The 12,759-nt window shown below is 39.9% G+C and overlaps 1 protein-coding gene across 2 annotated transcripts in view; it reads left to right on the forward strand.

Moving 5' to 3' along the window:
• The first annotated feature begins 3,071 nt into the window (after positions 1-3,071).
• cpne5b (copine Vb) overlaps positions 3,072-12,759 on the forward strand; it is a 106,943-nt gene continuing 97,255 nt past the window's right edge. For both annotated transcript variants that reach the window (XM_055026993.1, XM_055026994.1), the window contains exons 1-2: positions 3,072-3,217; positions 3,397-3,672. In XM_055026993.1, coding sequence (XP_054882968.1) covers positions 3,207-3,217; positions 3,397-3,672 — 287 coding nt within the window. In that variant the 5' untranslated portion in view covers positions 3,072-3,206. The remainder of the gene's footprint in view (positions 3,218-3,396; positions 3,673-12,759) is intronic.

Genomic DNA, 12,759 nt, shown 5'->3' on the forward strand with positions numbered 1-12,759 from the left:
GGATTTGTTGTCCATCCCACAGTTTCGTGCTACGTTCTGCCATTCTATCAAACAACATCCATAAGAAGCTTGTTGTTGTAACAAGAACAATATTTTACAATTTCAAGGGATGTGAGTACTTTTGCAAGAAACTGTAATTGAGAAATATTCAGTGGTTATGGGTCAAAACAGTTACTATTGTTTGTTCCTGCTCTCATCAGGTACAGATCCACCCTGTGGATCTGTACCAGACAGATAATGTAATTTTAAACACTGAGTTTAAGTTCCTAAACCCTATTTAAATGTCCTGCTCTACAAGACAGTACGGATGTTGGACATGCCTTGTTCATCCTTTTTCAACATTCCCTCCCCCAACTCTGCTCCCGCCAGCCCACTCTGTGGAACATCTGCAATAACATGCTCACCCACACCGAACAGCCAACCCTCAAAATACATGAATCACCCAGAAGAGAGGGGGAACGAGACATTCGTGTGTGCGTGAGTGTGTGTGTGCGTGCCTCTTAATCTCTGTTTATGGGTCGTTCAGTGACACATGAGAAAATAATTTGGTTTTATGTGTGAACATCTCTGCGTGCTTCTGAAAGAATGATTGTGCGCAACCCTTGTGTGGCTGTGTGCGTGTGCGCTTCTGATGCGGGGCTGGAGGGCTGTGTGGGCAGAAGCATCCTGTGCTGGTGTAAATTGATTTCCAGAATCCAGACGTTAGGTCCTCTACGCAGGAAAAAGAGCTGTGTGCCTCAGCAGCCTTTTATGAAAGGCGGTGAAGTGCTTTATGCCTGTTTGTGTCTCCCCTTGTGTGTGCGTGAGAGATATGTGTGAAAAAGAGGAAAAACAAAAACTGAAAAAAGTATAAAGCAAAAGGTGCAATGACAGAAAAATGTGATGCAAAAAAAGACAAAAAAAAAAACAAACAAAACAAAACAAAAAAAACCTGCAGCTTTCCAAAGTGTTGCAAAGTGATTTGTTTCCAGATGCAGTCCAGTAATCTATGGGAAACAGCTGGTAAGTGGTTTATTCATGACCACGAGTGTTACTGTGCATTTGTGTGAATCCTTTGTTTATTCATGAGAAGAGACAGAGAGGGATGAGCAGTGTCACAACAAGTGAGATAAACAGTGCGGTGGCGGGTTAGAAGAAGACAGACACCAACACCAACAGTTGGGAATAGCTGTTATTCAAAAGTGACAATATGGTTTCCTTCTCTGCAGGTGGGAAATTGAGTAAGTTTAGCACATTATGTAAAACATGTTTCACAGATACATCAGATTTTAAAATCTGGACGTGAAGTACTCCTGGTGATTAGTCTTGATTTTTAAAATCAGGCAGCCTTAAGTCTGAACTACTGGAGTCTTGCTTAAATAGAGTGCAATCATGCAATAATAAGCAGCCTTAAATTTTTGTTGATTACATCTTTGTAACAATTTATGTGCATTTTACTCTCTTATACTCTAATCAATATGCTTGAAAATAAAGTTTAATAGGAGCAGTGGAGTTATGAAAAAATAAGACCCCCAGTACTGTTTATTTTCTGTTTATCTGTTTATTTTCAAGCAATATCTGGGAATTCAATAATATACGCAAACTATAATAACCAAGAAAAAGTCATTTTAACATTTTCTGTGCTGTATTATAAAACATAACTGCTGATCTGAAAGACCCTGGCTATAAAATCAGAAATTAAGATGCATTTGGTCTTTGAATAGCATGAAAGTTTGCAGCCATGTGTGAAGCGGTCAAAATGAAAATTAGCACCACCAAATTAGTGACCATGATCTTGAGCCAAAACAAGGTAGAGTGTGTTATTCGGGTCAGGCCTACGAGGATCATCTTCTTGGGGTCTTGTTCCAGACCTCAAAACACACCGGATGGACGATGTCCCCTGGGACTCCCCAGGTGAGCTAAAGCTCACGTCACTGCATGAGCGAAGGCATGGGCTTCTCTGCTGAGCTGCTGCCGCCGTGACTTGCACTTAAACAAACTCAGGACGTTTGCTGAGAATACGGAAATGGACAGTTCTGAGCTGAATCAAAACCTGGATTTCATTTCATTGAGATGGTGTGGGAGTCACTTGAACTGGGCTGTAGATGTTACCAACCTCTCAGAGATCCGAGGGTAAGGAGTGGCTGAAACTTCCCTAAAATAGATTTGAGAAACTGGTCGATGGCGACAAGAAGCAACTCACTGACATCATTCCAGCCCAAATGACTAGCAGGTCACAAACCTTTATCCCTAAGATTGAATAATATACAATATATTTAACAAGTATGACCACTTCATGCATTTACCTTTCATTTGTTTTGCAGGACCGTTATGTGCTGCAAGGTTTTCAAAATGCTTTTCATGGTTAATCGTCTGAATGCAAATGACCAATGCATTTTAAAGAAATGTTCTCTACAGCATTAATGGCACCACCTTGGTTTTGCCTCAGTGACCCAGCTTGCCAATATCAAAGACAATAATAAGCAGATAATTCACAAAAAATGTACAAATGAAGCAACTGGAAGTAAAATGCAGTATCATTTCTGTAAGGAAATAATTCCCCAGCTTGTTTTTATTTCCCCTCTGCTCATGGAGCTGTTCCACTGCTGTGGTGCTGAAATGCCTGTCCCCGTTTCTCAAACATCCAAAATGACATATAAATCATGACAGCATCTATAATGTGATTCCGCTCTACTCTATTTATTAATATCGCTGCTGCAGAGTTTTATTTGAACTGAGTGGGATCAGGATGTAATTATTTAAGATATATAAGGAAGGTGTGTCTCATTCATCCATTAATGATTTCACCGTTTCACGTGTCAGTGACCACAACTATATTTTAAGTGAAGGTTAAGTGGATTATTATTATTATTATTATTATTATTATTATTATTATTATTATTATTATTATTATTATTTTGATTAAAGAAATGTTACACCTTGCAAGAAAGAAGAGCACCTGCAATATAACATAACATCACATCGTAATTAATTTGTCATTACTCCCTTACAGCTCATCTTCTGCAGGGTGAGAGCAGCAGCAGCAGCAGCTGCAGCAGCAGCAAGCAGCGGGGTACATGGGTTGGGTTGGCAGCACTTGAGTGTAATTCCATGTGGGAGGAGGATGGGTGGGTTTAAGTGCAGCTATCAGGTCTTTTCTTCTCACACGCTCCGCTGTGCGCACAGACTGAGGAGAAAATCAAAGAGCAGGTCCACCTCCCCATGCGATGTGCAGCAGGTCGGTGAGGGCGCAACAGTAATCTCAGATACTGTCCCCGCATTCAGATATTCACGCTGTTTGGCGAGTTAACAAAGTCCGCTACAGTTTTTTTTTTTTTTTTTTTTTTTTTTTTTTTTTTGCGCTTTTTGTTTCGTTTTTCATTCACTCATTGCTTCACTCCCCTCCATCCTCTCCAGCTTCAACATCTGTGAAGTGGCTGCCTCACCCGGTCGGACCGGAGGCCGTCTGGTCTCCGATCTGGTCTCAGGAGTCAGCAGGGGAGACTCGACGCGCTCCGTTGGGGCCAGACTGTGCGCCTCTCGGATCACACCGGAGCCGGCGCGGGCTCTCGCCATGGAGGTGATGGAGGGGGACGTTATGGACAAGCTGGGGGACATGTCATCGGTGTACGACTTTGACCCGATCACCGGCAACATTCCGGCCACGAAAGTGGAGATCACTGTCTCCTGCAGGTGAGTGGGCGCGAATGAAAAGTTCGGGAAATGGGGACGGCGTGCGGGGAAAGTTCTGAGAAAGCCTCACCCTTTCTGTGAGACGCGCTTATTCCACGATGATGCAACGATCCTGCCTTATGTTGAGAAAGCAACTTCCGAAGTTGCTCGTTTTGATTTGTGCCTGCATGCGTGGACGTGGGGGTGTTTCGGTGGACAGCAGTGGCCCTTCACCTGCTGTGGGTTGAGTGTGGCTCTCTGGGCATTGGAGGTGAGGGGATCAGTTATGAGAAGTTACCTGTCATTTCTGCCTGAAAAAACTATTTCATTGCTTATTTGCCAGAAGCTTTCTCTCTTTTTCTATAACAGGAAACTTTGGAAACAAAAACTTACTTTTGTTTGCCCCTGAAGAAGTTTTCTTCATTGCTTCTTTGAAAATGAGACCCAGCAAATGGTGCAAATTAGTGTCTGATTCATATTTAGCCCCGAAATATGCCTTATTTGTTCTGGATGATATCGGTTCTTGTTCTTTTTTCACATCCCTGCTTATACCTATTTACTTATCACTGCCATTTGGTCTCTTCTTCATGACAAGCCCTGGTTGGAGAACCATTCACCTAATCGAGAGCAACCACTATGCATCATGGCTAGAAGACTTGAAGTAGGCTACTCAAATTAAGCTCTGATTAGGTCCTTAAAATCTTGGGTCAGCTCTTTTAAAATAATGTATTATTATTATTATTTGTTAGTTTTTAATGAAAAATATATAGCCTCATTGCATCCTAAAGCCTGTCTCATGTGCATGTTTGTACAGTAACTGGCTGTTTTCAGCACCAACAAACCTCTGAAAGCCTCAACCCTTCCCCTGCTGCATTCTTTAAAAAAGGGACTTAAATTTTCAAAGCTTTGCATCACATTCACACTGTGCCCATGTCCCTGGCCTCAAGCTCGCTCCCTGTTCTGTAATATCAGTATTTCATTTTCAGAAATAATTTATAAAAAAAAGAATGTCTGCCGTCCTAATACAGTCACTCCCCTTCCTCACAGAAAGTGTTTTTTTTTTATATGTTAGGGCTGACAATGCTATTCGTCCCTTAAATACTCCAGAATGTGTGCGCACGCACGCACACGCATGCACATGCATGCACACACAGGCACACGCACACATGTGTTTCTGCTCTTTGATGCTGGGTTTTTGGTTGGTGAGCCATTGGAGCTGAGTGAGTTTGAGTTATAACAAGCTGTGAGTGCATTATTGATGGGCTCTCTGACCTTCAGAGAAGCTTGCTTCAACATCTCTCTACTCAGAACGGGAAAAAGGAGAATACGGACCCTTTCAAGAAATTTGCTGAATGAACAACAGTTATGTTGCAAATGGAAATCTTTAGTAAGCAGTCAGTTTAAATGGAGAACGGATGGGTAGCGAAATGCCAACTTGAGCACCTGACAGATTCTGACAGAAGTTTTGGATTTGAACTTTCCCAGCATGCCAAATCAAGCTGACTGGGCTCACATCGTACACAGGCATGTGCAATTAGATCATCATTCAGGTAAATGATGAGCTCCATCTTGAACCCCACCAGCATTTATGCAAATGAGTTCTCTAAATATATCATCCGAACATATCCCCATGTTGACATATGTTGGAAAGGCAGGAAACATAAAGGAGTGTTGATCATTCCCTCATACAGAAAGACGATGAGTTTGAGTCGAAACCAGTAATTGGAAGAGGGTGGTTGGTGCTTTTCCATCCTGGTTCAGTGCCAGTGTTTTCTGTAGGAAAGCACCCATCAATTTGCAGTGGATGTACAGTTTCAATGCTAATCATGTGAAGAAAAGAACATGTGGCGTACAGTAATTAAGCTCACAGCTCCTGCTGTGATTGTGCTTGAAGTGCAGTGGCTTGCAAAAGTTTGGCCTAAAAACACCACCAACAACAGAAAATATACAATTTTTCAAGTTAATTTTTGACTGAGTTTATCTTTTCTGCTTGGGAGATTATTGTGCCTGTATTACATGGAGTCAACACTCCACATTGTCTAGTTTCAGAAAATCAGTCAGTGTTCCTGTGTTAGCGTATCTGCAGGAAAGATAATTCAGATTTAACCGGGCTACAATCTCTGCTCTATATCAGTCAAATCTAAGGTTATCTTAATGTCAAAAAAGTATAGGAAAAATATTATTTTTAATATTTTCAATAAAAAAAGTAAAAGGCCAATGCAACTTAAACTGAGTTGCAAATAATCTCATTCAGGTGCAGAATTTAGCATTGATTAAAAGCAGTCTGCAGCTTTTTCAATCATTGCCAGATTGGGCAAAGTGAACAAACTACATCTTTAAAGTGATATGGACTGGCAAGCAATGTATGACAAATTTAGATGTAAATAAAACATCACTTATGTTTTTTTTTTAATATTGCAATTAAAATTTTTGTATTTATTTCTTCTTTAGGACTTTGCTATTTGCTCTTTTATTTCAGCATTGAGTTGAATCCTATTATCCCTTTATGAATAAATATTGTTGGCACTAAGGTGATGCAGTGTAAACCTAAAGCAGAATTGCTTGGTGTTTGACAACTTCTTTGACTAAGTATCATGATGAGAAAATATTGCAGTTCATTTGCTGATATGTCGCCCATCAGGGTCATATACAGTATTTGTGCTAGTTATTCTGATAAATGAAAATAAAGCGCTGCTCTTATCAGACTTTGATCATTCTTTTGGTGATTGTTGAGGATTTGGAGAGTCTGAATAATCAACCGGTGTCCTTAGATTTTAAAAACCAAATGCATCCAAACACATGCTTGAGTATGTGTTTGGATGTGCTTTTGTTTTAATTCCCACAACTGCTATTTTTGTAGCTGTTTCAGTTTTTTTGGAAGCAGAGGAGATCAACTTCAGACACCTACAATAACCTCATTAATCCCCCAAATCCTTTGCCCAGATGTCCCCTGAGTCACATTTCTTTTCAGGAAAGAAGCTTCTGTGTTTGGTGGAGTTTGCACCTCCTTCAAGTGTGTGCTTTCTGCGATGCCCCCATCCACGATGATTGCTGTTCCCTGAGGGTAAATACCCCTTATTACAAGCTACAGCCGCGTTTTTGACAATGCACCATTATTGGGACTAGTGTCAAACGGAGAGGAGTGGGTGGGCTCTTGATCAGGCAAATCGGGAGAAAATTATATGTAATTAGTTGGTCATTCATTCAGTTTAAGAAGACAAGTCAAGCATTTGGTCTTAAAATGTTGAAAATTCACTTTAAATGTTCATGTTTTAGGAATGTGCTCTCATTACAAACAAAAACATTCAATATGTGTTATTGGGATTTTTTTTATGAAGGAAAAGTATATACTACATACTGGTGAAGTTATATAAAACAACTCACATGACATTTTTTAGAATCTCAGTGAAACAGTGGCTCTGCACTGAGCTGAGCAGAAGTTAGGGTCAATGATCAACATGTCTTAATTACCCATTAGTGACTTTCATGGCCCTATTACTGTGATTATTCTGAGTACATAAGCCTGTTACTTCCGACCAAGCTAAACACAGAAGCAGCCTTTTGGATAAGAGGTGAAATATCTTCAAGAAACTAGACAAGTTCAGATGCCATTATCTTATCTTGCCTTTATCTCCTTTTACTGCTACAAGTCTGTCATTCTACTTTTTAAAATAGCAAAAACTCAGGATGACTGGATAGTGTGGGACCGATTATCAGGTCATACAACCAGGTTTTTATTCAGATTTAGGCCTGGATATATTACTAATATCTTAAACGTAGCTTTGATCAAGTTTATTTTCAACTGTGGTTCTAGTCTTGCTTTTAGACTTGTTGTCCTGCTGGAAGGTGAATCTTCACTCATACTCATGCCTTATGCTGCCTTTTACAGATTTCCTTCCTATTAGCTTTGATCAGCTTAATGCTGAAAAATGGATCTCGACAAGATGATGCTGCCACCAACAAGCTTTGCCATGGGGATGGTGTGTCCAGAGTGATGTGCTGCTAGTTTTCTACCACTACTAGTTCCCATGTAGGCCAGAAAGTTTATGACTAGACTGGGCTCATAGCTTTTGTTTCTCACCAATATCTCATTAATTGTTGCAAGACTTCCATCACCTTTAATAAAACTATATGTACTATTTAGTTGACTTCTGAAGGCAGTTAGTTAAAAAAAAAAAAAAAAACATAGGCGCACACAACACCTTTCAGAATTGTATTTGTGAAAAAACTTGAAAACCACCATCATTTTTCTTCCACTTCAAAATTATGGAATACTTTGTGGTATATGACATGTAATCCCAATTACATTGGCTGTGACATGATGAAATGGGAAAGCTGTGCAAGGAATATGAATGCTTTTACAAGACAATACTAGCAACAGGATGTTTCATTAAAACAAAGGTAGCTTTAAGCACACAAGGATTTGTTCCAGCAAGTGTAGACTTTTGAGCTCAGCTCACATTTTTCACACTGTTTTATGTAGCATTTTTATGAGTGTGTGTTTGTTTTGTGAAGAAGCATGGCTTCCAAGAGATGTGTCAGAGGAACAAAACGGGGAGTACAGGTGGGCAGTCCCAAAAAAAGGCACATTTCTTTTTGCTTGGGGATTCTCGTCAACTTGTATTTATAAATCCCACAAAGCCTGACATTCAGTGGTACTGGGAACCAGACCACTGAATGCCCTGGTAAATGAGAAGACAAAACAAGGTGCAATGACAAGAGAGCAGAGGTGTAAATCCTTCTGCCACAAAGCCACCGTTCTCCATTCAGTGCTATATGAAATCCTTGTAAACCCATTTACAGGCAAGTCAAAGTCTGCTTTACACTCTGCTCAGCTTTCTTACCAGTCAATTCAGCAACACAAAAAATGACTTATGCATCCAGCGTGGCCTGTAGCCATTTAACAATCTCTCAAAGCCTTTTGAGGAGAGACAGGGTACCTTGTGTATTCCAAGGCAGGTCTTTCAGTGGATAAAAAGCAGCTTCCTAAAATAATATCAAGAAGCACTGAGTTCAGCTAGTATGACTCACTGCTGTTTTGCAGATGAACCTATTCATAAAATTCTCATTTTAGGACTATAGACAATGTATATGCAATAAGTTCCAATTTCCTCATCGTATTGTAACTGGATGAAAGAGTTGCTGGGGAAATCTTTTAAAATCACGTTTTTCAAACTGTGGCACACAAACCACTTGTTGGAGTTGGGCTGCCTTTACTCAGAACAAATTATGGCTTTAGCTGTATGGAAAGTAAGTCAGAAACAAATGGAGCACTGAAAGCTAGACCATAAAACACCAGCCACAGGCAGAGAAATTGATAGTTTCAGCACATTCTGCACAAGAAGAACTATTTTTACAATCTTACCAAAGTCTCCCAGAATATCTTATACATTACATCACTTTTTAAATGTAAGGTTTTCTCTTGAGAGATACACCTTGTTTCTCAGTGAGATTACATGCATAATATACCTGGGATAACGTTTTGATAGATGGAAAAGAAATCATACCAGAGGCAGATTAATGAATATTTTATTTGTTCCTGTGTTTTCCCATGCTGGTCTTGCTCAGTCACTTCCTCTGCATTTCTTTATGTTTGTTTGGTCATTTCACCATTAATCCCACAGAGCCGTGCAAAAGGCTTCTGGTACTTTGTGTGTTTAGAAACACACAAAGTACGTCAGTTTGTCCTCTTACAATGATGTAGCAAATTCTGGTAATTGTAGTCATAGGTAACATCTAGTAATCACCATTCCCATTGTAAATACTATTTTTGTTCAGTCATTCCACTTTCTGTTCACCTGTTTCTCTTCATGCTTGTCAGTGTGCCAACCATGAACACAATTCATTTTTCTGCTATGAATCGAGTAGGTCTGCTTCCTCTCACAATATGACCAGTGCATATTTGTCAAACGTCAATGATGATGCACACAGCATTATTATTTTCTCTGCATGCACTCCACGGCAATTAGCAATTTTGAAAGTTCATTAAATTATGTCACGGACAAATGGCAGCCTGCACACAGAACACCTAGCATTCAGGTTGGTTTTGTGAGCAGAGAGGAAACTGCAAGACAGTTTATTCAGTGTGAATTGAGGTTCAGGGTGAAGTATTTTAAAAGGCTTTTATTGTGAATGTTTTCAAAATATTGCCTCTGAGTTATGTGAAAATTAAAAGAACTTTTCCCTTCACAGCTCTGGTCTGAGCTGGAAGGAAGTTTGCCTTCAAAACTGTTATTATCATTACTACACATTCAGATAAGAACATCAAACTAAAAACTAGATTTTGGCCTCTGGGGGGATCCATCTGTTGCAGAAGGCTTAATTCCTGTTGCTTTCAGTGGCCCTAATGACTCTGACCAGCTGCTTGTCAACAACCATCTCCAGAGCTCAGAATCAATGTAATGTCTCCCCTGAAGGTCTGTTCAACGAAAAAGTTTCTAAACACACAAAGTACCAGAAGCCTTTTGCACGGCTCTGTGGGATTAATGGGGAAATGGAAGCTATGGAGCCTTTGAGGTGTAACGCTTAACGAGCGCCGAGTCAAAAGTCACATTGACTGAATGCAGAGGAGAGAACCAATTAAACTAATAACGGATTGTCCTTTTCCTAATTGTGACATGTAATCCATGCTCTTTATTAAGGTGAAGATAGCTCTTGAATCTTAATATAATTTGTGGCTTCTTGTATCACAATGGCTCATTTTTTTTGAGCAACTTAAATGTAGGAATGTGGCTTTCTGCAGCTTTTCTCCTTCACGCATTCAGTGCAAGAGTTGCTGTAATTACATTTCCCTTTTCCAAATGGTGGATGACCTGCATTTGCATAAATATTTGAGTTTATGAGAACCACGTTTTCCAACTCATAAAGCGTCCTTCGAGAATCTTAAATAGATTTAAAAGCATATCTTGGAGTTTAGGACCTCCAAAGGGGGGATCCCCCTCACTTCACATCGAATGTCTTTTTGCTTCGGCTTCTCTGGTGCAAATACATACCCCTCCAAATAAACTAATTAGCTCCACAAATAATATGTATGAAAAAAGATGAGTTCAGCTTTGCAACTCACAACATAATTATCCTGCGACACACCTCCACCATCACCACCTCCTAAAGCCAGATTAAGCTGCACATCTTTCTCATAACCTCTGTTTATTTTTTGGCACAATAAGATGGGCTCTCTGCCCAGTGTAATGCAGTCCAACTTCTCTGGGGTGTGAGATAAAGGTGCGGATGGAGAAAGAATAGGGAGAAGGCAGATGAGCGAACTAGAAAGCGAGAGAGAGAGACGAGAAATTGATGGTGGCTACACCTCAAATTGCACAACACCATGGGAACAGGGAACAAGGCAGTTCATTATGGTCAGCACAAAGGAAAGATTTACAAATTAAACTCATGACAAATTTAAGTAAAATTGCGGGGAAAAGTCACCAATTAATTGATAAAACAGCATATCCTGGGAAGACACTGAAGGATCTGTCAGCAAACAGGAAAACCAATTAGAAATGTTTTATCTCCAACTTTGAACTGAGAGTGTCCTTTTCTAGAACCTACACTGGAAGAGGATTTCCACAGAATATTATTGATATTTTCCTGCAACATTATGATTTAAAAGAGCAGCATTATCTGTTTTCCAGACATGCAGTACATGTGCATAATCAAGTCACAATGTTACCTTGAGTTGCTATAAAAATGCTGTATCACATATAACGTACGGTAAAGAAAATTACTTCCTGATTTAACACTTGCAAATTGGGCTTCTGACGCTTTAAAAACTCCTGCTCTTTCTAAAACTCCACCTTCAGGAAGTCATCACAATATCTTCTATTGACCTTTCAGCTACGTTTTATTGCTCTGAGAAGTAGCACATGTTGCTGTTGGCGAGTCTGATGGACTGAGAGTTGGTGGTTTGGGGGAGGACTGCTCTGTGAGGTGGAGGCTCTGAAGCTCCGAAACTCCAGCTCCGAGGAGGAACTGCACCTTGAAGGCAGTGCCAGGTCCTGAATGGTTGCAATAGGAAATTAAAGGATTTCTCAAACATACATGAGCTAGTCAAGGCAACATTTTTAAGTAGTGAATATTTTTTATAAAATGAAGTAAACCTCAAAAAAGTCAATTTCACATGGTACCGCACCTTTTTGACATTGCTTGAAAGTAAGTTCAAAATTGCTTTCAAGAAAGATTAGAAATATATAAGCTTCACCCTTTTAGGTAAGCTCTAAAAAAATACAAAAAACAAAACAATAAAACAGACATGCAACTTGTCCAGAGGAATCTTATGAGCTCAAACCACCTGACTGCCTGAGGTCTTTTGCAACCACAGGGACTAATGCTCAGTAAACTCCAACTTTTCCCCACTTCCACACACAGCTTTCTTTGCTGAAACCCACTCCGTTCAGCTGAGGGTATCACAAGCCTTTGACTTCTGCATGCAATATTTTCTCTTCATTTGTGTAGCACACCCACACATTTTTTTTCTTTTTCTCATATCCTTGTAGTGTTTTAGCTGCTGTAAAAGCTATGATGAGCATGAAAGGCGCACCATGGCAATGCGCTCGCCTCGCTGACTCCAAACTTGACTTTTTGGGGGCAAACGTAACTTACAGACTCAGAGTTTCACCTCTTCTGTGTTTCATATTTTGTGGTTAACTTGACTGGTCTGGTTCCTCGACAGCAACGCGCTTCCTTTGGGAGGTGAATTAAAACACTGTAAGCCAGAATCTTTGCATGTTAAAATGGTGTCGAAGATTTTGTTTTTGTTGTTTTGGGCTTTGTCATTCCTGCCCAAGAGACAACATTGATATATAGCAGGAATATTGTGTTTGCATACAAGAGACAATTTAGATTGTCTTTTCTATACAAACACTGAGAAACTTTTCTTTTAACCCAGCCGAACAAATTTTGGAACATTTTCCACACTTATTCGCCAACAAAGCGATTGAGCGTGTTATAGATGGCACAAACAATTTGCAAACATTTGCTATCTATCACAGTTCCGTGCATTCCTTTTTTTTTCCTTTTGCCTTTATAAATTTCCTTTTCAACTGCTGTCAGTAATGTAATTGACAGACTGTGACTAATGCTTCCACTAAATCAATAAAATGGACTGTGGGC

Source organism: Poeciliopsis prolifica, unplaced genomic scaffold, assembly GCF_027474105.1.
Source record: "Poeciliopsis prolifica strain line A6 unplaced genomic scaffold, Auburn_PproV2 SCAFFOLD003, whole genome shotgun sequence".
In the NCBI taxonomy this organism is placed as follows: Eukaryota; Metazoa; Chordata; class Actinopteri; order Cyprinodontiformes; family Poeciliidae; genus Poeciliopsis; species Poeciliopsis prolifica.